General features: G+C 37.9%; 1 protein-coding gene across 3 annotated transcripts in view; it reads left to right on the forward strand.

The window, feature by feature from the left end:
- Positions 1-26,900, forward strand: part of CBLB (Cbl proto-oncogene B) — a 135,030-nt gene that overhangs the window by 53,551 nt on the left and 54,579 nt on the right. For all 3 annotated transcript variants that reach the window (XR_007766526.1, XM_050897680.1, XM_050897690.1), the window contains exon 4: positions 16,348-16,494. Coding sequence is in view for 2 of the 3 variants with exons in the window: in XM_050897680.1 (XP_050753637.1) it covers positions 16,348-16,494 (147 nt within the window). In the remaining variant the exon portion in view is untranslated. The remainder of the gene's footprint in view (positions 1-16,347; positions 16,495-26,900) is intronic.

Below are 26,900 nucleotides of genomic sequence, written 5' to 3' on the forward strand. Positions count from 1 at the left end.
AATATTTTTAATGTCCTTCTCAGTTCCTTCTTCTGCCATTTTTCTCACAATACCTTATCTAGATCTCTTTACCTTTTAACTAACATCACTCATGGCAAAAGAAAAGTTTCTTCTGGCTGGCTAACCTTTTAATATTCTGGACTTAAGCAATGAGTCACTATGACATACCAGCCAGGCCTTTTAATCCTCAGGCTCTTTGGAGAAGTATTTGGGAATTTTATATGTTCAGGGTATTAACGTGAAGTACGGTTCTTTCCCTTCCCAAATGTTTACTGTGATCTGGTGGGATTTAGGCTGGTATGAGAGCACGTGAGTGCAACGCACTGCGTGTTTCATGTTTTGCTTCAGTCTTTTCCATGGATGAGCATTTTGTAAGAGAATGCTCTATGTCAGATACTTTTTTGTCTTCCATACTAAAGAGGGGGCTCTCCCTTGTGGAACTGTGGAATGTGGCTTGGTGGGTGGGAAGCAAGAAGCCCCAGGAAAACTATTTGGCCTTTGCCTCCTCTGTTCCCCCTTTCCTGTCTGTCTGTCACCTTCTTTCCTCTCTCTTCTCTGGGAGCCAGATGAAAAATTTACTTTCAGCCGTTAGGGAATAGGAGGAGTGAAGAAGTACTGTGGGACTTCTGGTAGAAACTGGTGTACAGGGCCTTGCTTTTTTCTGGGAAGCCGGCCAGGGACAGGGCAGGCTGTATGGGGACTTGGGGCACAAAAACTCTCCGGAACGCTGTCTTTTTGCTGATACAGATTGAGATGTTGTTAAAGTTGGCTGCACAAGCTTCTTTAGTATATAACTGTTGTAGACAGCTGTCATATTTCTTATTTTGGTAATGATTTTTTCAGTTTGTTTAGCAGATAGAGGCTTTGTAATTTGTTTAACTATGAGATCAAACGATAGCTTTTGATCACAAGTATTGTTATGGTAACTCAGATATGACTTATAACAGCAATAGTATTTATGTCAGCCAGTTCATGTCAGATGTTGCTTATGTAGGATGAAACTGCTAGTATGAGTGAAAGTGGTTTCCAACACCAAATATGCCACACCAAGTGGAGCTCTTTGTCATGGGTATTCTGAACCCTGCCAAACCTCAGCAGGCCATCTGCCATGGTAGCTGGTGCTTTGAGCTTCCCAGAGACGGAAGGAAAGCACTTTTATTTTTTTAATTCTGTTTCCCTTCACTTCAGATCTAAACAGTCTTCCTATTATTCATAGTATAAAAGGGCAATTAAATACACGGTGGACTTCAGGAATTATTGCTCCTTTCCTATCCCAGGATGACTGTCTGAAAACCAGAAGTGGGAATATGTTTTTGAATGTGAATGTTTGTCCTGGTGGTTCTTTAGAATATATACTTTTTTAAATTTGGCTACAGCATTCAAGTAATTAGAGAAATTGAACTGTTGGGTACACAAACTAAACCAAACTAAAGATAGTATATACAATTTCATGTAATCTTAATACAAGTATTTTCAGGTGGTGAGAATTTGCCAGAATACATAGTGTGGTGATTTTAAGATGATTCATGAAAAAAGAGTGGTTACAAACTTACAGCTGGATTTCTTAGTATCCAGACAAGTATGTTTCTTTGTTTGTTTCAACTTGAAATGTGAATTCTGTGTCTGCTGTTTTCTCTATTCTTACTTGCTTTGGTAGCAAGAGCTGGAATGCTTCGGTGTTTTATAGAAGAATACTATTGTCTTTAGCGTTACGCTCCTGTTTCAAAGCAGTTTGTTTTCAGAGGTTGGTTGATCGTTCCAGGAATCTGTAATCACAGAAAGTGTTTGCTTTTGCAAGTAGCAAAGTAAACTGCATTGCTAAGCAAAACTGCACAAGTGTTTAGTCTCAGGGGAATAAAAATCGGGTGTGACTCTTAGAACCTTCATGCCTTAAAAAATATTTTTACTGGAAGGAATTTTAGTCTATTTTATTGCCAGTTGTGATTGTATTCATGTGTATTGTTTTAATAGCTTGCATGTGATAAGATTTAGCAGTGAGTAAAACATACAGATTTTCACATTGCCGCTCAGAATTTTGATGTCTCCACTCCAGCTGTGGTATAGTAACCTTTTCTCATCCTCTTTGGACTTGTGCTCTCTATGAGCCTCTTGATCTAATTTTGGGAACACTATCTTACTTGGCTCTCACTGTTAAAGTTGATTATCTTGGAAGACATCTGTGATTTGACTTCACCATCAGCTCTCTTAACACTACTCACTGCTCCAATGTCAGCAAGTACCCTTCTAGGTTCTTGTTGCATCTATCATTTTAAAGCACAGCATAGCACTCTGCTCCTGAATGACCCTGGTACTTCTCTGGATCTTTGCCTAATGCAGTGTTGCACCATCGCCTGCACTTTCCTGCTGCCAGACTTTGCCAGGCCACTCTCCTGGTGGACCACACAGCCACGCTCGTGATACAGTCTGCATGTTGGGCAACTTCAACTTTTCAATCCCAATTATGGGGGTGAAAAAGAATGATTGTCAAGTTGCAGGATGCTTCCATTCACCAAGGCATCCAAAATTAATTTATAAGTTATGAGGTATTAAAAGTTTTGTGCAGTCAAATTGTATGAGGAGTGAAGTAAGTGAACTTAAGAACATAGGGTACCATGTCCTTAAGCTCTTAACACAGACCCTTAATCTGAATCAGTATGGTCGTTCTTGTTTTCTGTGGTGAGTGTAAGCAGATACCTATCGTGGTTTAACCCCAGTCAGCAACTCAGCACCACGCAGCCACTTCCCCCTCCCCCCTCCCAGTGGGGTGAGGAGGAGGAAAGGGGAAAAAAAAAAAAAGTAAAACTCGTGGGTTGAGATAAGAACAATTTAATAACTAAAGTAAAATATAATACTAACAATAGTAATAATGAAATATAATAATAATAATAGTAATGAAAAGGAATACAACAAAAAAAGGAGGGGGGGGGGGAGGAAAAAAAAACAGTGATGCACAATGCAATTGCTCACCACCTGCTGACCGATGCCCAGTTAGTTCCCGAGCCGTGATCCGCGCCCCCCGGCCAACTCCCCCCTGTTTATATACTGGGCATGACGTTCCATGGTATGGAATACCCCTTTGGCTAGTTCAGGTCAGCTGCCCTGGCTCTGCTCCCTCCCAGCTTCTTGTGCACCTGCTTGCTGGCAGAGCATGGGAAACTGAAAAGTCCTTGGCTTAAGATAAGCGCTACTTAGCAACAACTAAAACATCAGAGTGTTATCAACATCATTTTCACACTAAATCCAAAACACAGCACTGTACCAGCTACTAAGAAGAGAGTTAACTCTGTCACAGCCGAAACCAGGACAATACCTAAGGAAGAATAAATGGGGCAAGCATGCATAATATAGTACATTTCCCTAGTACTCTCCCAGCCTTTGGCCATTTTTAGCTCAGGGATTTCCTGAGCCTGTTGTGCTTTGTTACTCTAATAACCTTCAGTGAAGCTGCTTTTCCTGGTGTTTTTCCAGTCTCCCCTCAAGCCTATTTAAACTTACCTCCACAGTATCCTTAGGCAACAACTTCTGTGGATCAGGGATTTTTTTTGAGCTTGCTTCCTGTCAGCGTCATTTAATGTTATAGTTACTGTCAGTCCCCATCCATCTTCCTTATGCTACTCGCAATTTGTAGACCTCTGTCAGATTTCCTCTGTAGTTACTCGTCCAAGGTGAAGAGTCCCAGCAGACTCAGTTCCTCCTCAGTTTGAAACCATTTCTTACCTTTGATAATCCTTGTTGTCTTTTGATGAATCTCTTATATATCTAGTTCTTAGATATCTGTTCTTATGTATCTGGTTTGATAAAAGGTGACTGTGATTCTATATGGTGGCATAATTATATTTTCTGTTTTGTTCTCTGTTCCTTTGCTAATAATTCATAATATTTGATTTGTGTTTTTATTGCTGATGAGCACTGAGCCAATATTGCCGTGGAATATCATAATCCAAAGTATTGCTTCTGAGGGGCAATGGTCAGCTCAGAGCCTCCCCTTCTGTACATCAGGTCAAGATTATTTTTTCGGATACATTGTTTTGCCTTCACGTATATTGAACTTCATTTGCCATTTTTGTTGTTCAGTCACTCTGCAGCTATTTGCAGTTGTCTGTCAGCCTTGTAGCCTTTGAATAACTTTATAGAATCGGCAAACTTTGTCACCTTGCTGCTTGCTGCTTTCCTGTGAGTGTGCTGAACAGAGCAGACCACTGTATAACTCAGCTGGTACTTCCCTCCATTTTGAGCACAAACCCTTAAAGCCTACCCTCTGCTTCCAGTTTTTTTAGCCCAATTATTTATTCATGCCAGATCATCCCTCTTAGGCCATGGCTATGTAGCTTTTCTTTAAAACGTTTGATTGTCTCCCATATTGAAGTGTCCACATATGAAAATGTCGCCACTGGTTGAACACATTGGGGGATGACCCATGTTCATAAATGCAGTCATTGAAATAAGATGAGCTTATTGATGTTGAAAGGGGAAAAAAATCTAGTAAGCAGGTGAGGGTATAAATTTCTTCATTCGTTGCTGTACTTTAGACCAAGAAAGAAAAATAGTTTTTCGCAAAGAACTTTTCAGTCTTGTTCGCTTTGTTCTCTTCCTTTGCTTCTCAGGGGAGATGAGGAGAGAAGAAGCAAAATGCTTTATTTTGATTTGTACAGACAGCTTCTGTTCTGAAATTTGACATCAGTACTTCCTGAAGGTAAAGATTCTGCCTCAGTTTTCATGAAAAATGCAGCTGTCTGTCTAGCTATATCCCTGCATTTTTTTAGCGCCTGCTTTTACTCAATCCAAATTACTGATGGAAATATTTCAGCCAGTTCTATTTTTTCTAGTTAGTATGAAATCACACACCTTGTTACAAAGAGGTAATCTATTAGGCTTTTCCCAAGGTGTGTGCTGTATTCCCAGTTGGTGCCAGATTGTTCCTAATTGTCCTGTTAGGTATCTACTGACCTGATCCTCATGGGCTGTAAGTAGGTGTAGGATCATGAAGCTATTTCAAGTAACAATTTGGAACCAGGTATTTGATTTTTCTTTCCTTACTATTCTGTACAGATAGAGTTCCTAACACAACCTGGCAGCAATATATCTGGTTTTAAATGGTTTAGAGGTGCTCCTGATATGTGAGAGGACAGGAGGCTGATTGCTTCAGGGTATATATGAAAGTGAATATGGTAGATTTGTATTGTTTACTGCTTTTGGCCAGAGATGGTAACTTTCTTCTTTGAATGAAAGTCCCTTTATATTCTGTCAGTAAATAAACACAGTGATTATTCTAAGACCCACATACAGTTTCAGTACTTCATACATCTTATTTTGCGTATTTCTGTGCCATATGCATTTGTGTGACACTGCTTAGCTATGCGACACAGAGATTTTTATTAACTGAATTTGCAAACAAGCTGCATCTCAGCATTAAGTAATGTTTAAATCATTTTCAGTGAATGATTTCAGGTAGATTTGATTAAAGTGCATCTGAGGAAATGGGAATTTTTATTATATGTTTGATAGGAATTCAATAACTTTAGCTCTAGGAATTACTTGAGACGTGGTTTGAAGGCTGATTATTGTATTTTGGGGGGTTATTTAGCTCTCACTTGGACTTTCATTTTGGTAAATATCATGTATTTTAGACCATGTGAAAAACAACCCTTAGAATGCTTTAATGACAATTCTTAGAATGCTTTAAGGAGAGTGGCTGCCTACATGGACTCTTATTTCAGGGCTTAGGGTAAAAATTCTTATTTTGACATATTTGAAGGTCTGTGAAAAAATGTATTTGTGAAGATGTAGAGTTGGAGAGTTCCTCTACTCATTTAATGATGATACTTTTAACAGGAAGATACATGGGATGAAGAGGGTTAGTCTTTGTACAACAATGAACTCTGCTTTTGATGAGAGGCTCCTGCCACTGCCACAGAACAAATATATAGAAGTAATGATGTACAGGAGGCTCAAAAAGTAAAATCCAAGGACTTCAGAAAAAGTTAAGTTGTAGGGCAAAATATGCAGCTCAGCATTGTCTCTTGATCAAGTCTCAGAAGCAGCTCAGCCAGGAAAATTCCCTTTTGGCCAGTCTCTTAGAAATGTTGGAACAGCTTGTTGACTTGCAGTCTTGTTGGTTTGCACTCAGTGGATATCATGTGTGACACAGCAGGTAATAAGCACCTCTGCAGGTTATGGCACATTTTAAAATAATCTAAAAAAAATACTGCAGTTTTGATACTTCTCTACACTCTTCATGCATGAAAGTGAATGCTAAGTTATTTTAAAGATTCCGTTCAGATCCCTTATCTGTATCAGAAGATCTGACTGGTAAAAATACTATTAAACCTCGTAGGACTCACAAAAAAAATTAAATTATAATATTTTAAAACTGAAAAGGTAAGATCTCAAAAGAATTGCCAGAAATAAGATTATATGTGTGACTATGGTTGGTCCCCTTTGTATTTGTACATTGTGATAGTCTTAAATACAGTATGAAATTTTCTTATTCCATGGAACTGTTGCCTGGGTAGGCCTGAATGCATAGGGTAGATGTTCACTTAGCAAGCAACCATAAAATATATATTTTTGTTCCTGATGTTTAATACATCTCCTTATAGTTTATTTTTTTCATGCTGTTCAAATTCTTCTCTAAAAGCGCTGGCATTTTCTCATGGGCTTTTTTATGCTGCTCTGCATTATCGTGCCTTTTAGTTCAAGTTTCACTGAGTTCGATGTTGCCATCTATTTCTTTCTGTCTCCCTTCTCTAGCTTCTGTTGTCTTTGCCCTTGAATCAAACAGCTTGTCTTCCTTTCTGAGTTTGTTGTGGGTTTCACTGAGAGAAATGGAGAAGAATTTTCTTGTCCTGTCCTCTTCGGTGTTGAAAGTCCACTACTTAAGAATTAGAGTTGTGCCCCACAGCTGCAAGCTAGCTCAGGCTGAGTTGTCTGCAAATGTTTCATATGTAGTTTAGTCAACCATAGGAGCTGAGAATTTTGAATTTTGTTTTTGGCCCTCTTGGGTAAGATTTCCCTCAGTTTCATCATTTGGCCATATTTGTGTAAATTTTCACAAGAGTGGGAGGCGCACATGATCCAAAGACCATTTCCTGTTAAATATCAAAATTGGATTTAGGTACTTGAGAACAATATATATGAAAAAAGACATATATGCATATTAGTTTGCCAAAACTTCTTAACGTCAGCAAAAAGTATTACCAGTCCTGCTTTCAGAAATGGCTAGATTGTGTTGCAGATTTTTTCCACAGTCATTGAATGTGATGAGAGCAGTAAGCCTGAAAAATTTTAGATTAACTGTGTAACAATCAGAAAGATTTGTCTACACAAGAAACTACACTGTTACAGAATTCAATAGGTTTTGAATTTAAAATTAAGCACTTTATATTGCCTGTCACTGAGCATGCTCATTTCTATAGAGTCTCTCTTTAATTTATTTCACTTTGAATACATAATAACAGCATGTTTTAAGGTGAAGTAATGGAGTCTGAATAGAAAATTCCAAAAGAACAAGCCTGCAGTACATGTTCTGGACTATTTCTGTGAAACAAAATAGCAGACCACAACCCAAAAAAGTCAAGCATGATCAATTGTTTGCTGCTCAGATAACAGGCAGACCCGGATACTAAGAGATTTACTCAGGGTGCTATATGGCACACGTGCTTTGTTGGTATTAGCACCTCAGAACCACTGAGTTTCCTGGTGCTGCATGACAGCAAACTAGATGACGCACAACACAGAACTAAACCACTTTCCTTTGCTCATGCTAGATTGCTGTCAAGCAGATAAAGCATTTAGTCATATCAGTACCTTCTTGTGCCGTCCTCGGCCTTTAGGCTGCTGCCGTTGGCTGTGGCAGGATTTGTGCCGAACTCAGCCTTGTATCCCTTCCAGAGTCACTCGAGTTGCTCCACATACAGAAGTGTCCCTTTTTGCATGCAGCTTTGCTTGGCCTGGCACAGATGTGCTTTATCCATGGCATGGATAATCTCCAAACCAAGTAATCCTCACAAGAATTATGAGGGTGTGATTATATGGGGAAATGTTAACACCTGTTGATGCTATCAGTTATACTTCTAGTACATGGATAGTATGAATTATAGTAGTGACCTCACTTTGCAATGAAATTCAAGATATTTACTGTCCTAATCAGGTGCTAAAAAATTACACCGACCACACCTCTGCCTTTAACAGACTGCTTATTTTGGCCAAGTGTTCTTCTGAATATTCCTTCCACTTGAAGAAAGCTCTGGAAGATGGTGAAAGCATGCTAATTGCTTCCACCTTGTTTCATATTAATTCACTCCTGTTTTTTAAAAAGTTCTGCATATTTATGTATTTAGTGACTTAATTCAACTTTTCAAAAATGAGATTTACCCTTGTTCCTGGGGATTTCTGTGACGTCAGTTTCATTTATAGATGCAGATACTTGGCTTTACACTTAAGTCAGTATTCACTTAATAACATTGGAACTTGGTAAACAAAGACATCTACAGGAGGAGGATGGAGGAAGCCGAACAGTGCTAAATAACATGTTGATACTGATGAATGGAACCGTAGTGCAAAAGCAACTGGCTGTTAAAAAGTAGCAAATAAAACTAAACAAACCAGTGTCCAGCTCTATTTTTTTTATCTCTATACGTATCAGATTAAGTATGTTAAATCATGTGTTTTGTAAGGATGATATAGTAGCTCAATTAAAAGTTTCAATAGTAAAATCAATAAATCTGTTAGCTCTTAGTTTATCTTGCTACTTATAATGTCGTGGGATTCACTGTCCTTTACAAAGTATTTATACTTGTAAATATTCAGATCAGTTTTTTTCAAATTTCTTTCTGTGAGTAGCATTCTCTAGAGGTTTTTTTTTTTTGTTACCTCTGTCCTTTTGCATAAGTAAATAGAGATAATAACTGTTTATGGGGAAAATTATGAGATCTTTAGCTTGTCAACACACCTTTTTTCATTTTTGACAACTCACATTCTGCTTTATGCAGACTGTATTTCCTTTGTTAGCTTAATTCCTGCTAATACTCTATGTGTTTTCATTTCGTGGATCTATTTGTTACCTCATATACCTGAATACTAGTGAGAAAAAAGATTACATTGCTTTAGGAATACCTTGAGACATTCGTCTGTGCTGTGTAGCTGTCCTTTGGACAGAACTGGAAATAGTGAAATTTTCAAAACGTGGGCTGTGAAGCCCAGCTGACGAGAGCTACTCATGATTGCGGCTGTATGGAGTGTTTGTTTAGCAAAAAACAAATATAAGCCTTGGATAGAACTTTGCTTAAGAGATGTTGGTAGGCACAATGGCATGCCAGTTCATAAATGAAAGATCAGAGAGAGTAGTGAGTAGACAGACTCATCAGTTTGTAGAGTCTTAGATTTGGAGAAACCCTGGCTATCTTCCTTCCTTTGTTTATATTCCGTTTTCTTTACTAAGCTATTGTATATGATGTTCATTCTTTATTTTTGCATAAATGGGGCAGCAAATACCTACTATAGAAGCAGCGACAGCTGATAAGCAGTTTTGAAAGATGGAACGAAATTTTGGATTCTTCAAGCATTGCCTTCCATTTTGACACTTTTCTGGTCTTTAAAATATGAGAACAAAAGGAACCAGACTACTGGTGGAAGTTGGTGTATCAATATAAAATGATTTTTAAGCAAAGGAGAATATGGAGGAAAATTCAAGGTGACATTGTGATCAACTTTCTTTGTTTTCCTAAACATCCTTGCCCAAATCTTACCCAAAGCCTGCCATTTTTTCCTTTTGGTATCTGTTGTGAATAGCACAGCTGCAATAGGCTTGCAGAATACTCCTTGTGTCTGTCAGAAAGAGGCTGATGGAGAGACATTCAAGGAAGGGTACTGCTTTCCTACTCATGATAAGCTCAACTCCTCCAGGATTCAAGGAAAAGTAGTAATTGCCTCCAGCTAGTTTCTTATAATTGTATACTTGTTTTTCATGTTTAACATATGATGAATTGAATTATTGGCTGAACCTTCCCATGTTTAAGGCAGTCATTTTTTTTCTGGGCTTGCAGATGAGGAATACTAAAGCACTGCAAAATTAAGTTATTTGTCTATGTTCCTTCCATGAGTCAGCGGCACAAGTAGGAAATAGAGCTCATGCTTTTTCTTAGTCCCAGGAGTATTTCGTCCCAAGAATAGGCCCGTATACTTTCGTCCCTGAACAATACCCTGTCCTTATATAGCTTTTAAAAATAATCATTGCACAGATCAGGGTTGAGCTGATTGTCAAATACGATGCTAGACAGGTTTTTTCCTCCGGGGGCATGTTGACAGGAACCTTTGGTTTCCTTCACTTCCTCTGAAGTGTTAAGGAGAGCTCTATTGTTAAGACTATCTGACTGTATTCTACACCTGTAGTTTTCTAAAACAGCAGTGTTAAGGGTTTTTTTGTTGGTCATTTTTTGGTTTTTTCTTCCTATGTTTACTGTCTGTGAAAGGGGAAGTTCTGGAAGAGGAAGGGGGATAAATGACTCAGGGTTATACTGGATTATCAAGAGTGAACTGCTAGCAGCATGTATCATTTTTAGTCATGTTTCTGTGCCTTCTGGAGATCTTCAGAAATTCACTTTTTTTCAGAAATTTTTTTTTTCATGATTTGTCCTGAACTTAGTGCATTTCTGTCTGTGTCACTTGTCAGTAGTTAATGGCAGAAGCATACTCTGTCAAGGGGCTTTATAGGCAGCTATGATTTTCCTCATGGTGGCAAAATACAAACAGGAAGTAATTTGGAAAGGGCTTTTTTCACAGAATGGAAGCGTGGGGCACAAAACGTAAATGCTGAACTCTCGAAGAGCATAGTGGAAGAGCTTGGAACATGGGTCTCCGCTTCCCTCTTTTGTACCTGAATCACAAGACTCTGTTCTGTCCCTTCGAATTAGTAACATGTATTTTGTAGGATCTCTGTGTTTTACTGCAACTCAAACGTATGGATCAGAAATCTGTCTTGAATATAACTAATTATGTGAAAAGAGCTCTGTACATATGCTTTGTATTTTGAAGCTTTAATATTTGGGGGGAATGGATTTTTAAAAGTTAAACAATTCACCTTATGAAGGCATTTCAAACTTTCTTTTATCTTGGTTCATAAGCAGTTATGATTTGCAGTTTTGCCAGCTAACAGAGCTGTCTTTGTACAATTATTCTAAATAAGAATTGTAGAGGAATTATCTGTTATTTAGTAATAGTCTGGTTAACTTTTGTGTCAGATCTATCTGGAAAATATTCTTAGCTGCCAAACAGATTTTGTTCTAGCTCTAAAGACTTTTTCTGTGCCAGGGGATTGAGTTATATATTATGAGCTTGGAAAGTTGATGTATTGTTTATTGCAACAGGTGGTTGTTTAACAAAGTATATCTATGTGGATGCAGAAAGATTAAACACTGACTAGATGCAATGAAGAAGGAAACCCAGCAGTAACCTAATTTTTGGAATGACATAACTGCAAAGATATACAGTCTGACTTCTTTTCTACACTATGTTTTTTTCTAGAAATATGTATAGTTGTAAAATAAAAATAATTGTTTTTCATGGGAGGTAGTAATATATAAGCATGAAAGTAGAAATGATACACACATACAGTATGTAAGCAAGTTTAATTAATGCTCTAATTATGAAGGATCAGGGCACAGATGCATGCTTTGCTTTGTATATTTATGTATATGCTGATTCTGCCAAACATATTTGTTTGGAGCTCTCCAAGTTTGGAGCGCTCTGAGTATTTTACTCTGTTCATCCGCATACACAGGCAGTAAATGCAGGACCCAGGTGTTCCTCCCACTTCATCAATCAGGCCAGTGGCAGAAAGGAAGTGACACTGAGTAATTCCCTATCCAGTTCTGTTTGCTAGAGCATATTGCCTTCCAAAAAGTAAAATTAGCTTTCATACAGTGATTACAAAGTTGACACAGCCAAAACTTATCTGTGTTATTGCATGCCAGTCATGCTTCACTTTCCTGTTTAATAGATCCAGGAGGGTAGGGCTGCTTCAGACCTACTATTACTAGCTGCTGCTGCTCTGGTTATGGCTGGGATATTGTAGTATTGCCATTTTTAAGCCCTGTTTTCAAATCGCATATGACTGGGTATTTGAAAAGTCCTTCAGTTATGAAATCTTTGCAGTATTCTCTAGCCTGACCCCCCTCCCCAGAGTTGAAGAGAAAATTGATTCAGAATATAGTCATTTACTGAAAAGTGAACAAACTCACAATTCTTATTTTCAGGCTTTACTGTCTGTATTTTAGAAAACTTGCTGATGAGGTATAGCTCCAAAAGACAGATTAATTTTGAAAGCAAGAAAATGCATCTTTCTTCTGATTAACCAAAATACGTTTACTGATTCAATAGACCTTTACAAGTTTATACTAAATGAAAATTCAATTTTAAATTTTTATATCTTAGGCGTTCTGGGGTTGGTTCAAACCTTGTTGGTTCTTCAGTGGATCTGTCATGTACAAGCATGTCTGGCAACAAATAATAGAGTATGACGGAAAAACTGGTACTTCAGAAATCAAGTTCTATAAGGGGTTTGAACTGTATGGCATCAGTTTGAGTTGGCAAAAGAAAGTTAGCAAAAGCTAAGAATGGATCACAGGAAAAACATCAAGTAATAGGTGTTGAGTATGTTGCAAATAATATGGAAGAGACCTACACTATGCCTTACATAAAATGCACTTGATATAGCATCATTTAGTGTTAAAATATTCTTGAATCTTACCACAGTAGTTTTTATATTGTGGACAGTGATCATCTCAGTTCAGTTTGATATGGAGAGGCAGTGTTGTTTGATTTTGATTTCTGAAAGATAAGGTTTTTCTCATCAGCATGAAACCCCTTCTCCCTACAGAAATAAAGGAGATGTTTGTGCTCTGTACCAGGCGTAACCCAGCTGAGGAAAGAAATGCCACCTCTAACCTGCTCCAGGTTGCCAGTGAAAAGTATATTATAATTTTAAAGCCTGAAGGCTGGCTGCTGAGGCATTAAAACCATTGTTTCTCTATAATTTGGATAGCATTTTTTTTGAGGTGTAGCTCCAATATGATCCCTTAAGGTATCTCTCCCCTGCTAGAATATAGTGAGTCAAAGGGTCTCTCCAGAGCATGTATCTGCTCAGCACTTCTGTGCCACCGCACTGCCAGTACAGTTGTCCCTCTGCCACTACAACAGTCTTCACTGTGACCAGGAGAAGAAAAGCGTGTGTTAGTCAAAGATGCAGACTGAGTTGATAAGGATTGGTTTCTTTACAGTCTCGTGGTGGGAATGAGACCTAAAATAGGTGGCTCAGATTGACCAGTTCTTTGGCTTCCATTAGGGTTATTCACCAAAATGCTGAAGCTGATGGTTTCAGTTGTTGTTTTTCAAATAAATGGGACTTGAATACCTTGTCTCACACTTATGAATGGAAAATAAGATGGAAAATTTTTGACACTGCTCCATCTTTGTATGGGGGGAGCAAAAGGAGTCATCCTAACTTAGAAAATGGAGCCGCACAGACTGCCAAGTGGATAAAGTGGAGTATGTGCTTCTTGAGATGCCCTGGGAAAGCCCTCCGCAAGACAGCAAAAGTACATGTGCTAAAATGGATAGACATTATCAGAAGAGTGAAATGCACAGGTAGGGAAAATCACTGGCCCTCCCTAATGGCATCGTCTCTGCACCTTGTATAATTCTTGAAAACCATTTCTGAAGTCATTGAGCTTTGAAACTCTGTCTCAGTAAGTTGCTGAGATCTGGTATCACATGAGCATATCTAAGCAAAAATGGTGCAATACGTGCTTTACAATTCTAAAGAAAAAATATATAAGTGAAAAGTTAAGACATGATTTGTCATGATTATTTGATAGCAGCGAAGGACTTGAGATAATCATCTGGTACAGCAAGAATCAAAATTAAGGAGGAAACACAGCTACCATATATATAAATGATCAAGAATTTGCCATTTTCTGCTGCACATACATGCTGTGATGTATGTTTAGGCACAGATAAGGTTCTAGTCGGTTTCAAGTTTCAGCTTTGCAGTCAGATAAAAAGACGGTATCTTATTTTGATATTAAAACATTTTTTCTTGTTTATACAAATACAAACAAAAAATAATTTGACTTTTTTCTTTGTTTTAACCAACTTGTATAAAGAAACAAAAGTGTAGTGATGCATTTAGTGACTGGTGCTGTCCAAAGAGGGAAGGAACAGGCTTTGTGATTTAGATAGAACCATTTGGATGCATAGCTATACTGTGCATTTGCTGTCCAGTTCCTACCAGTTGTTGGTTCTGGTCACATACTGTGCAGCTATACCTAACAGGCAATGCATGTGCATGGACACGTGCATACAGACACACACACTCTCCCCTCTGGGCAAGGAAGTGCCCCAGATTGGCACCTGTACATGACTTCATCCCTTAGTTCACTACAGGGCTCAAGCCTCACGAATCCAACAAGCTCACTAGGTAAATATGTACCTGAAAGGAACCCCTACAGCACAGTACATTCTAATGTAGACAGATATATGGTGTACCAGGCAAGAGAGAGCTCTGTTCAGACTTGCACCCGATCATGTTCCCATCTGTCCTGAGTACAGAAAGCTTCTTGCTTGATCTTGGGTCTAGGGCAGGCTGAGGAAGCCACATTAAAATAGCTGTTGCTTGCTCTCTGCATCAGGCTTGAGTTCTGAGGAGTAAAATAATGAAGAACACATGTGTGTAATTAAAGTACAAAGGAAATAGGAAGGGGGATAGCAAGGAACAAATCCAGAAAATAAGGAACAGTTGGGCATCATAATTATAGACATCTGATTATACTGGAGGAATTAAAGGACTCTGAAAGAATTAGCCCTACAACCATTCTGAATCTTGAGGGGAGGGAGAGGTATTCATCAGGGGTTGGTATGTTTGTTTTAAATTACTTATGTTTTCAAAATAACTATCTTTATCATAGTTTTCCTGGTAGCAAAACCTATGGTAAAATCTGCAATACAGCTTCCACAGGAATCTCTATTATAAGTTGTTCACAAATTTAGTTTAAATAATTACTGCTTCAGTACTAAGTTGATTGTTCTTTTAGGGAGACCCCAGGAAATCTGTTCAACTGTTTTTTTGAGATTTTGAGCATTCTGAAAGCTGTTTGATATGCATGTGTAAAAATCTATCTTAATCTTTTCATGTGGCTAGGGGCTTATGAATAAGTTTGAATTTATTTAAAATACTGTCTATAAGCAGTTATAAATTACATGATTGATAAACATTTTATGATGTTTTTCATTAAATTGTTTGAGACACTATTAAGTAGTACCTGAGATTGTGAAAGGTGAATGGGCTTGACACATGACAGTTCTAACTCATTAGAATACTTAAGCATACAAATTCTTTATCAGAAACTGCTCAATCTCCTGGGTGATCTCTATTTCATATATCAGGTGGGAAAATACGCCTTTTTTACTGCAAGGGTCATCTAAGGAGTCTCCAGAAGGAAACTCTCATAAAGATTGCTTCAACCTTCTTCTCTCTCCTCTCCCCACAATCTCCCCCAGATTTTTCCATACAAAAGGATTATTTGCATTTAAGGATGCTCTGTTCTTTGCACTATACTAAATGGGATTTCTGTGCCAAAAACTAAATAATTTTTGATTAACTGATACACGTCTGGAAAGCTTATGGAAATGAGCTGATAGCAAAGAAGCTTGATTCCCTCCCCCCCCCCCAACATGCCACTGAAAACTGAAAGCAAGGTTTAACTAAAGAGAAGGCATTTAAAAAGAGAATAGGAAGTAGAAGCAGTAAGGGAAAGCTGGAAAGAATAAAAAGAGTAAAATTGTCATAGGAAAAAAGAGTAAACCTAGTCCTGTGCTGTGTTTATATTTCTAGAAACCTGGACTGAAATAGGTTTGATGTCACATATAAAACTATATTTTGAGTTTTTTGGTGTGGTTTTTTTAAAATGTATTAGCTATCCCAATTAGTATAAATTCCTTCTTCTGCGGTGATTAAATGAAATAGAAACGCACAAGCTTAATCCTTATGGGGATCAGAAATGTATCTGGAATATGCAGTTGAGAACTCAAATCTGTTCTGTTGCAGAGCAAAGTATTTTATATTCATGGAGACTTAAGATAAATACATCCTCAAAAATGCATGGAAACACAAACTACTGATTTGTATTTCTTTGTGTTTTCAGTTGAAAGCTCAGTGTTTTTTCTGTGTCACACAGTGATTGTTACACAAATATGCAGAATATACGAGATACTGAAAGATTGATTCAATTTATTCAATTTTAAGGATTTGACGTGGGTTGTTTTGGTTTTTTTTTTTTCCTATTATGTCTGCAGGAGAAACCTAACAAAGCTGTCCCTCATCTTCAGCCACATGCTAGCAGAAATCAAGGCTATTTTCCCAAACGGCCAATTCCAGGGTGATAACTTCCGTATCACCAAAGCCGATGCTGCAGATTTCTGGAGAAAATTCTTTGGAGATAAGTAAGTACTAACATTTTGCAAAATCCTTAATTCTTTCTGATCATAAGCATGAAAAAGAATGATATTTTCAAAAATCCAAATAATGGTTCTAAGTATGTGGGTGGGCATTTTAAAGGTAATTTCTTGTCTAAGTCTTTAAATTCACTGAAATTGCTAAATTCATTATTAGCAGGTGGGTTTTTTGTTTTTGTTTTTGTTTTGCAATGCTGTAATTCACTAAAAGGATGAGTAAAAATGTATGGGCAGTTCTGTCAAGGGCACTTACGCTCAATCACAAATTAGACTATATTGCATGAAGTTTCTTGGTTCCATTCTAGGGTGAAGATAGTACATTGTTTTCATAATGTACATGGCAAATCATGTCCTTTCATATTATATATATATATATTCTACAAATGGTAACTCTAAAGTCTGAATTAGGAACTTGATATTGGTCTCACAGACAGTATGTTTCCTTATCCCGTCTTTAACTTTCTAACTACTACAATATTTAGTGGTTTTTAAGTAACTGAAATAATGTTTTTATCCCTTATTATCAAAACTATTTTTTCTACAACTGTACTACCTATAATGTAGTCACAGGGGACTAATATTTCCTTTTGTTCAAGTTCTGTTACAGAAAGAGATAGAATAACTGGAGATATGTTGGAAGGTTTAATCAAAAGCAGGTTTTGGAGAAACTTACTGTTGAAGAGTGGGTCATAAAATGAATGCTAAGTGTGACTAGTGTGATTAAATCCTTACAGCAAATGCAATATTGAGAGTGTAAAAGTAGGCAAGTGTGGGTGTGGGTTTTTTTGTTTGTTTCTGGGAAACAATTTCCTTTGTGATACAGATATAGGTTAATAGAAGATGCATAGCTTCATCACTTTCTCATATGGAATGTTTATTAGCGTAACAGTGACATAAGAGGGAGGAGGCAAGAGGTTTGTATTTTTTACAATGTAATGGAGCAGTCATTATGGTTATCACGTCTGATATCTTCCATAATGTAGGCCACAGCAAGTCACAGAACAATTCCTGCAACAATCTGTTACGTTTTCTGAGCAAGAGCAGCTCTTTATAGGTCTTTCATTCTTTATTTAGAATACCGGTGTAGTAGGTTGGCACTTTTGCAAATTAATTTTGTTCAATGTGAATTTACAACAGTTTCACTTCCTTTTTTTTGCTAGTCTAAACACACCTACTGCTAGCTTCCAGCTTTCTGGTTTCATTATAGTGTTATCTGGTAACTTCAGTCTTCTAAAAAATTTCTTTCCCATGTAGATAATGTTAGAGCATGATCAAGTTGCTGTATCAATCTTCTTTTTGTTAGAGGAAAGGAATCTGACCATGTTTTGTGTTACCCATTTTAATGTGAAGATGATCTTCAAAATACCTACAAAAGTTCAGATAAAGTTATCTGAAGGATTAATTTACATGACATGTAGGGGCCTCTATCAGATGAGGCTTTTAAAAAACATGTCAGTCAAAAAAAGAAAAACAGGAGCTTTGAAAAAATTACTAATGATCATCTTCGTTCAGTGTTTCTGTTTTCTCTTCCTCTCTTTCTCCCCTTTGCTTAGCAACTCTCAGAATTTAAATCTCCTCATGGTCCTTCTCTTTTCCTGTTGGGCTCTGTCCTTGAATGACCTTTACCAGCTGTCTTGATTGCAAATTGCATTTCTGTCATTGGGATTTACAGATCTCATCTTCTACAAGCTGCTGTTTCTTTCTGTCATGTCATCTTAACCAGTTTTATCAGCTTCCCTATTCACTATCATGTTCCTCTTTGTATGTCTCTACTAACTTGTACTTTCTGTGTCAGATTGAAGTGCTTTCCTTCAGGTTTCCTTCCAATGGTCCTGCCAGTTTCCTTTGGGAGATGGCACAATAGATAGGTACTTGAGGTGTCAGACAGTAGGATACTGTAACATATTAATAAGTTTTTATCAGAACAAAGTTGGTAAGAAGAGTTTTTCAACTGCATCGATCCATCTAAACAACTCAGCTCTATCCTTGTCTTTCTCTTGTCACACTTCACTCTTCTCTTTCCTGACTCATCCCCTGGAGTGCTTCTTTCTAATCCTTTTCAGGGTCCCAGAGCTCTTGCCGTGCCTTTTTTATGCTTTGTTTTTTTCCTGCTTATGTAAATTTCTTCATAAAATGCAACTTTAAATATGAACTCTCAGTAGTAACCCTCTGACCTCCTCCCCTACCCCTCCATATGTACTTTGATAGGTTTTTTGGGGTGGGGGGGTGGGGGGGAGGTGGGTTGGTTGGTAGTTGTTGTTGTTGTTAAAGGTACCGTGCACCAAAAATGCCTTGGAATCAAGGCAGTTTTGGGACGTCCAGTTAATTGCATATGTAACCTTGGTCATCTAGTATAGCCTGGAAGTTTTTTGAGTTCTGTCTTGTCAGGTGCTTTACTTTCAGCCTAGGTAAATAACCACTCCTATTAGTGTTCCCAGCTCTTTTCTAATAAACAGAAGCTGTTTTAGTTACCTGTCTTCTAAGCAGTGAACGGTTGATCTGTGCTTGGCAGCCTTGCCATTATCTCAGGTTTAGTTAATTGTGCTTAAGTAACTGTAAAACATGTAACAGCATGTATGTCAAATAAACAGATGAGAAAAAGGTTTATTTGACATTACGTTTAATCTCTTCATTAAACAAAATGCCTGAAGCTTTTTAAACATTAATTATTTTCTAATCCATTTAGAAATATATGTCAGGTATGCCTGTGAGCCACATCTTTTACAATGGGCATGTTATGACAAATTAGTTTGCAAATATGCGAGTATCGCTTCCCTAGAAGCAGAGCCTACATAAAGATTTTGGGTGTTGCAAACAACTGATAAAATCTGTTTCTAACCTGACCAAAAGATAGGCCCCTAGGACTATCTTGAAACCTCCAGCTCTGGTTAGGTATGCAGTGCAATGAAGCAGCGCAGGGAGGAACTATATTGTATGTTCCCTGGCTGCATCTCTATTTTACAGGGCAAGCCTGGACTCCTCACTTGTTTGCAAAAAGCAGCCCTTACTTTGAGGTCACTAAATAAAGCTGCTCAAGATTAGAGCATAAATAAAAAGTAAGTTGTGCTGGATCTTGGCTCTGATGAGTAAACTGTAGCACAAGAAATAATTCTGATGCATTGTTTGATCTGATTGGAAGGAGAGAATTGGAACTATTAGATTAATTTATGATTTTTTTCAGCGTAATATCATAAAAATAATCTTCCTGTTTCTAAACATAATGAATTGGAAGCTTTTATAGAATCCATTTTCTGCCTTGATTTCTTTCTGAAATGTCTTTTTTTTCTTTTTTAATTTTAAATATTCTAAATAGCAAGAAGGAGGTCAATAGCCATTTGTGTTTTTAAGTTGCCTCTTTGGCTTTCAATTTTTGAAAATGCGAACTACGCTTCAGTTTACAGAAAGCAATATATTATAATTTGCTGAGGAATAAAATCCAAAAGATAAAATTTCCAAGAGTCCAGTTTGTAGTTTAAAAAAAAAAAAAAGAAGTCTGATTTCTTTAACTGCTCTTCCCCAATGTATGGGGAGCTTCTAATTTTATTGGTTACATTGGTCTGTCTGAACACTTACTGCAAAATTGACAGCTGCAATTAAGTTTATTCATCCTGTTACTAATAAGTATCATAGGATGCAGTCATTCTTTTTATGTTTAAAGCTAGCCAAGTGTACGTTCACATGACTTCAAACTCATTAGCAAAATAAATGGCTAGGCTGTTTCAAGTCTCTGATGATCACACATCTAGCTGCTCTTTGAATTTCTGTAGAAAACACAGAAGTAGAACTCAGCAAGCAATTTGAATGGCTCCATCAGAGCAATGTGCTGAGATAACTTGGCACATTCTTGACCTTCAAATACCTCCTCAACTTTTGCATTTCTGGTACACCTTTACAAAACTTCTAGATAATGTCAGTAGCTAGAGAAGCTTGGATGAGAGAGAATGCTATGGTGCTTGTGAGAGCAGCAGATACGTCGATAATGGAAATCATCAGCCCTGACATAGGCAGAGAGTGCAAAAGGAGTAAATAGTCAGAGCCTTTACAATTGTGAGCTTTTCCAGTATTGCCTGTTTCAGAGAAGAAGGGAAGTGGTATGATGTTTGGAAAGGATCTGGAGAAACTAAAGTGCAGTTTAGGAGTGTATAGGGAGGACTGATAAATCAAGGTGGGAGATAATGAGATTTTGATTATCGGGGTGGAAGGAGAATGTGGACGATAGCAGTATGATAAAGGAAGAAATGGAGGAATTGATTTCTCTGCAAGGGCAAAGTAGAATATGTATCCAAATTAGGGGGTAGGTGAGGAGGTCAGCAGTGTCAAATAGAAGGCCCAGGATGGTTTTGGTGTATTGACTTTGTCAAGGAAGCTGACAAAGAAAAGCTATCAGGGAGATGAGGGAATAGAGATAATTTTGGAATTGCTTGGAGGGGGGAGAGGGGCGGAATCAGGAATGAGTGAGAACTTTCCAAAGGCTGAAAGACTGGAGTAGGCTGAGAATGGAGCTCTTTGGCATATTCACAGGGTGTGAAGAGGAAGAGAGCCTCTTAAAGAAAATAAAGGAGCTGGCTGAAAAAGAACTAAGGAATAAATTGACACAAGCTTTACACCATGGTCAAGGTCAAGATTTTAGGTTAAGATCTATACCAAGAAAGAGCTTGATAGTGTCAAAATCAGGAAAGCGGTGAAATTGAGAAGGTGTGATTTTTGAATTTGTACTGATTACTAGAATACAATTATTGGAGCAAGTGGTGTTAGTGGAGTGAGTCTTCACCCATGGTCTACCATTATAGTTGCACTGAAGCAAATGATAGTTAAATGTACAGCTAAACAGTAATGTTAAATGGAACTGTGAAATTGTAAGGCATGTAATCAGCAGTTACATTTGTTTACAGATACTTTAGTAACCCCCAGTGGGTTGTAAATATGCATCATAATCTGATAGCTTCTTCATTATCATCATTTTATCACTGTATAGTGCTTGATGTTAATTTCCCCTGGTTCCTCGCTCATTTTAATAGCACCTTACATCTTTTACTAGTTTTCTGGTCTGAGCAAAAATGTGCAAAATACCACTGGGAGCGATCCTGAACTGAGGAGGAGAGTGAGCGAGATGACCTTACAGATCTTTCCAGCCTCTAAATTTGAAAGCTACAGTGAAGTCATGCAGGGCTTTGTAACTATTGAAATTTGTGATTTGTGGCTGTCTTCATGTTGCAGAATAAATCCGCAGCAAAATGTCAATGTTCTTAGATTTTCAATTCTCCATAGTTCTGCCATTTATTTTAAGGTTTTACTCTTCATTGTGAAACCTTAAAAAAATTAAAAGCATTTCTGTTATTGTTGTCAGATAAATTGATTTCCCCCCACCTTTTAGTTTCTGAGGAAACAGAAATTCTTTCACTGCTAGGGTCAAACACATTACTATTTTAATGCTCTGATACTTCCCCCCCCAGCTGAGGCCTGAAATGTATTTATTTTTTATTGGAATTTAGGAAAAAATGTGGCTATGGATTTCTCAGTAGCAGTTAAACAGGGTATTTCAGATTGATATTCTAAATTTTGCGTAGTTGTGGTTCTGCTGTGGTCAGTGCTTTTTGGCTCAGGATAGAACTGACATAGCCTCTGTGGCTTGGGTTCAGAGAAGAAGCAGTAAAACAGGCAGACCACAGTGCACGATTTAACTTGAAAACATTTAGCTGTCAGTAAGTGAGACCTCAGATAAGCTAGGTTTTAACACCTTGTTGATCCCCTTAATTTATTACTTGATTTCCTGTTCTTGCTGCTGATAGTGCCCAAGAGCCCTCCTGTTGCCTGAATATTGTAAAAATACGGACTGGAGAGGTGGTCCTGGCCCAGAGAGCTTCAAATCTGAGCATGAACTGAAGTGTAAAGGGAAGCCAAAGATAAAGAGAGGTGAAAGAGGAAGAGGCAGTCATCCGAGTGCCGTAGCCTTCATCACCATCAAGACAGGTTTTTTGGCAACAGGAACTTTTGAAGAGAAGGAAGTAAACAGGGAATGGGGCTTTTAGAGGACGGTTCCTCCCTCGGCTCATCAGCAGCCCAGGAAATAGGCTTATTGGTACCTTTGTTTACAAACTTGAGCTAGAGGCAGAAGGTACCGTTCCCTGGGTGCTAGTGAGACATAAATCTCGCTAGATCTTTTTCATACAAATGCAAGATAAACAAGTTTGAACAAGAAGATAGATAATATTATAGAGAAAAGCTAGTCAATGGGAAGTTGCAAGATATTATTAAAAACCAGAAAAAGACAACAGTCTTCACAACTATTCTGGGTGGCTAAGAAGGTAAAATTGCATGTACGAAGGATAGAGAAAAGTAAGTTGTAATAGTTGGCACACAAGATTGTGAGACAGGAGAACAGATTCTTGATGGATAGGCAGGAGAGGCAGTGTTTTAAGTATAAAAGGACATGCAAAAACATGAGTGTGCTTTGGATTTGTGGTTAGAGATCAGAGTTGGAAACATATAGATAAGTGTATCTCTTCAGGGACGCTTCAGGAAATGCAGATTTCCTGCGTCCCTTAAGGAAGTACTAACTTGCTGTCTCTCCAGCAATGTTGTTATGCAGCTTTGGAAGTGGATATTTTTGGTGATCTATTTTCCCCATTTCATAAGGCTCATTTTCGCTCTTTTACCTTCTCTTTTCTCATGTTAGATTCATCTATATTTACTCTGCATGATGTCACTATTTAACGATTGTACTGGCACGATATGGCAGAATTCCTTTTTTCCCTTAGGACTGAACTTCTCGAGCCTTCTGTGGGACAATTGTTTGCTCTGCAGTTCAGAAGCAATGAAAACATGTGGCCTCTCACTTAAAACTGAAGCAGCAGGCTTAAGAAAATGCTCTGTTCAGTGATGATAAACCAAAATCCACATTGCTCACTGCAGACTTGCAAAGAATGTTGTTTCTATCTGGGTCAGTATTTGCTTGAATATTTTTGAGTTTGCTCTGGATACAGTAATGCCCTTTTCATGTTACGTTTTCTGGCAACGTTTGAGAGAGTCTCTTGCAGACAAAAATGTTCACTCTAAGTGTAAGTTACACAGGTACATGTTTATCTTCCTAGACGTACTTGTGGTCTGCTCTGGTTCAAATGGGAGCGGTGTCACTTGACATTCCAGAATAGCTGCATCTCTGCAGTTCTGCTGAAGTACTGTTCTCTGCACACTCAGAAAATATTTGCTTCCTTTCCAGGTTTATTTTAATGTCTTTTGCTTTTTAATAATGCAGCAACATTCAGGGAGTTTAAGAAAATCCTATGGACACATGATCAGGGCAGGACGGTAGGAAGGACGTAAATTCCTGTGCTAAATTGCTTGAAAATTACGTGCTGGACACTAATCCTTCTCCTTTAGGCATATGGCAGTTGTGTGGGTGGTGCTTAAAACACTGTATTTGAGATTATAGAGTGACACTTCCATTTGACGTGTGTCGATAATAGTAAATAGATACCATCCTATATAAAACTATTTTTAAAAAGCTTGTACTTCGATCAGAACATTTTTTAATTCATCATTCTTCAAATACACTTACTAATTTTACTATTGCAGACGAAGTGTGGAGAAATAGTGTCATTTTGAGAGGCTTGGGGAAGAAATGGCTTATTTTAGGCTTTTTGACAGGACTCTCAAATAAGAAGACAACCCCAAGGTAAATGCCAAGATACAGATAGTTTTGTTGATTTGCGAGAGATAAGATGTGCGCAGAAAGCCTCTTCAGGAAAAATTATTCAGGATCATTTGTTTTATTTTGTGTTTTCTTTCCTTAAATTGGTATGGGCTTGCTTCTACTCTAATGATGAGGAAAGGCAGTACAAAGACACTGTATGGATGAATCGTTTCATAAAAGTTTGGCAGATAGAGATTAGGTTTTCCTTGTAAAAGGTCCTCCATAACATTTTTCTGCTGCATAAGGTGTGTGTTTCAGCTTCCTTCATATTTTTGTTTCCTTCTAAAATTATCGTTCTGAAGATTTTGAACTAGTTGAAGGTCATAATAAAGTAACATGTAGCACAATAACAGCATGTACATGTAATATAGTCAGATATTTTTGTATTACTTCAGTGTCCTGTTTTTTTCCCCAAATCGTATTATAAAAAGAGAAACTGTTACCAAAGCCCTGGGTATATCTGTTCATAATGTGTGCATGTGTAGTAGGGCCCTTAGCTATGGGCATCAAACATTTGAGGGAAGTACAGTCACTGTGTAGTACTGTCCTCTCATGTGAGATACTTCCCAGAAGGTTGTCTCAGCTGGAGTCATGTGCGCTCTACTGCAAGGGATAGCTTACGTAACTACGATTAAATACCTGAAATACTGAGACACTGCACTTCCTCAACCTAACTATAGAGAACTAATGTTACTGGGATGTCAAATCACATCTTTCTGATGACCTGTAGCAGAGCTGACTAACTCATCTCCTCCTAGACAAGTGTGCACAGGTCAGCCTAATAGCATGAGGCATGTGCAGAATACCTGCCGGCCTCTAGTGCAGGGTATCATTAGGGCATGATGCAACAAATATTACAAGGGCAAAGATCACTGAAAATATTTATAGGAGATACCTTCTATGGTTCAGGAGCTGAATGCTGCAGGCAGTATTTCATTACAAACAGGATCCTATTTTTTCTTTCTGTAAAGGCAATATTGTTTTTTCTGTTTAAAAATACATACATATATATTTAAACAACAATCTAAGCATGCTATTAACTAGGACAGTCCCTCTCTCAGCCTTGCTTTGATTGGTCCTGTTCCCTTCCCCCTCCCACTGCCCCTGCCACCTCCCCAAGCAATTAAAATAATTCTTTAGATTTGAATAATGAAAAGGTGCCTTCAAAGGCTGTATATCCCCTAAAACACAAGAAAGCAGCAGCAGTGAAATGTTAATTCAAACAGAAGCTCAACTTGCCAGCTGTCTACGAAAACCTCTTTCACCCCCTCATCACTGTGGGAAGCATTCTGCGTGACCCCCTTCCTAGATCTCTGCCAGAGGAGGGTGTTTCTCAGTTTGCCTGAAAGGTCACCAGGTTTCAGTGCTGTAGGAGCAGGAGGAGAGGGTGTTGCAGAATCCTTCACCTTGTGGAGACTTGGTAACACCCTCATTTTGAGTGAGTGTGTGCTGTCTGCAAGGTCTCAAAAGAGCGCAACAATTTGTATATGTAAACTGGAGAGAGACTTTAGGGGAGAAATGATCCCTGGCTGGTGCTGTTTCAAAGTATTCAGGAATGATAGCTGTATAAAAGTAGCTGCTGAGAAATAGGAGTTAACGTGTTTCAACAACCAATTCTCACCTTTATTGAAGAAAGCAGAAGATAAAAGACCTATTCCACAAAGCTGCAGAAAAAAATCTGCTGAATTTAGTGAATTTTAAATAGGGGCCACCACTTTTTTGGACACTTGTTCTTGGAGAAGTCCCACAAAATAACTTTAGATGTTATTTTATTAGCTAATCACTCATTTCCCAACATCTGGTTTCTGTCTTAGCCAAAGTACTAGCCAACAGAGCTCTCAAAACATACACTCCTGAAGACTTTTGTTTGTTTTCTCTGTTGTTGTTGGGGTTTTGGGGGTGCAGGGTGTTAGCGAATAGATAGTGAAAGATCCTACTTATTAATCGCATCTAATGAACATGTTTTCATGAAACTGTCTCAGGCGAGGCATGAAGAAGCAGTTCTTAAGGTGTAGTATGGCTATAATCATTCTTGATAGATTCTCTGTTGGTTTTTATTTAACCATTATTGTCTTAGCCCTTTTAAAAAAAAAAACAAACCAAACAAAACCCCCCAACAACCCCTACCCCCCCCCCAACAAACAAACAAACAAAAAACAACAAACCACCAAACCAAAAAACTTTTCTAACCCCGTTTCAGCGTGATCCCAGTGCTGTGACCATTTACGGTGGTTTACAAAGAGAATCAGAAAACATTTCAGAGCCACAGTTACAGGAACTAAATAAGCAATAGGCACTTGAACTAAGACAACTTTAACACCACAAAAGCACTGACGTTTTCCAACTTTGTTCTCTGAACTTAGTGCAACATTTCATTCTCTTTACCATAATCAAAATTTGATGTGCATTCTTTCTTAAATGGCATCTGATGTGGTATCTCTCTTCAGCTCTTTGTGGTTTCCTGTTTTTCATACACAGATGAAAGTATCTGCTGAGATCTATTAAACTTCACATTTTATCATTTATGACTTTCTCAATATAAGCTTCCAAGTAACAAATAGATTTCTTTGCACTTACAAACGTAGTGAATGCCTGATGCAGTAGAAATACAGGAGCATGTCTTTAGTGTTGTACTTCAAATTACTACTTGTTTTAATGTAGGTTAACTGCATAATATTTATTGTGCAGGACCAACTTAATA

This window comes from Gymnogyps californianus, chromosome 1, assembly GCF_018139145.2.
Source record: "Gymnogyps californianus isolate 813 chromosome 1, ASM1813914v2, whole genome shotgun sequence".
NCBI classification, from domain to species: Eukaryota; Metazoa; Chordata; class Aves; order Accipitriformes; family Cathartidae; genus Gymnogyps; species Gymnogyps californianus.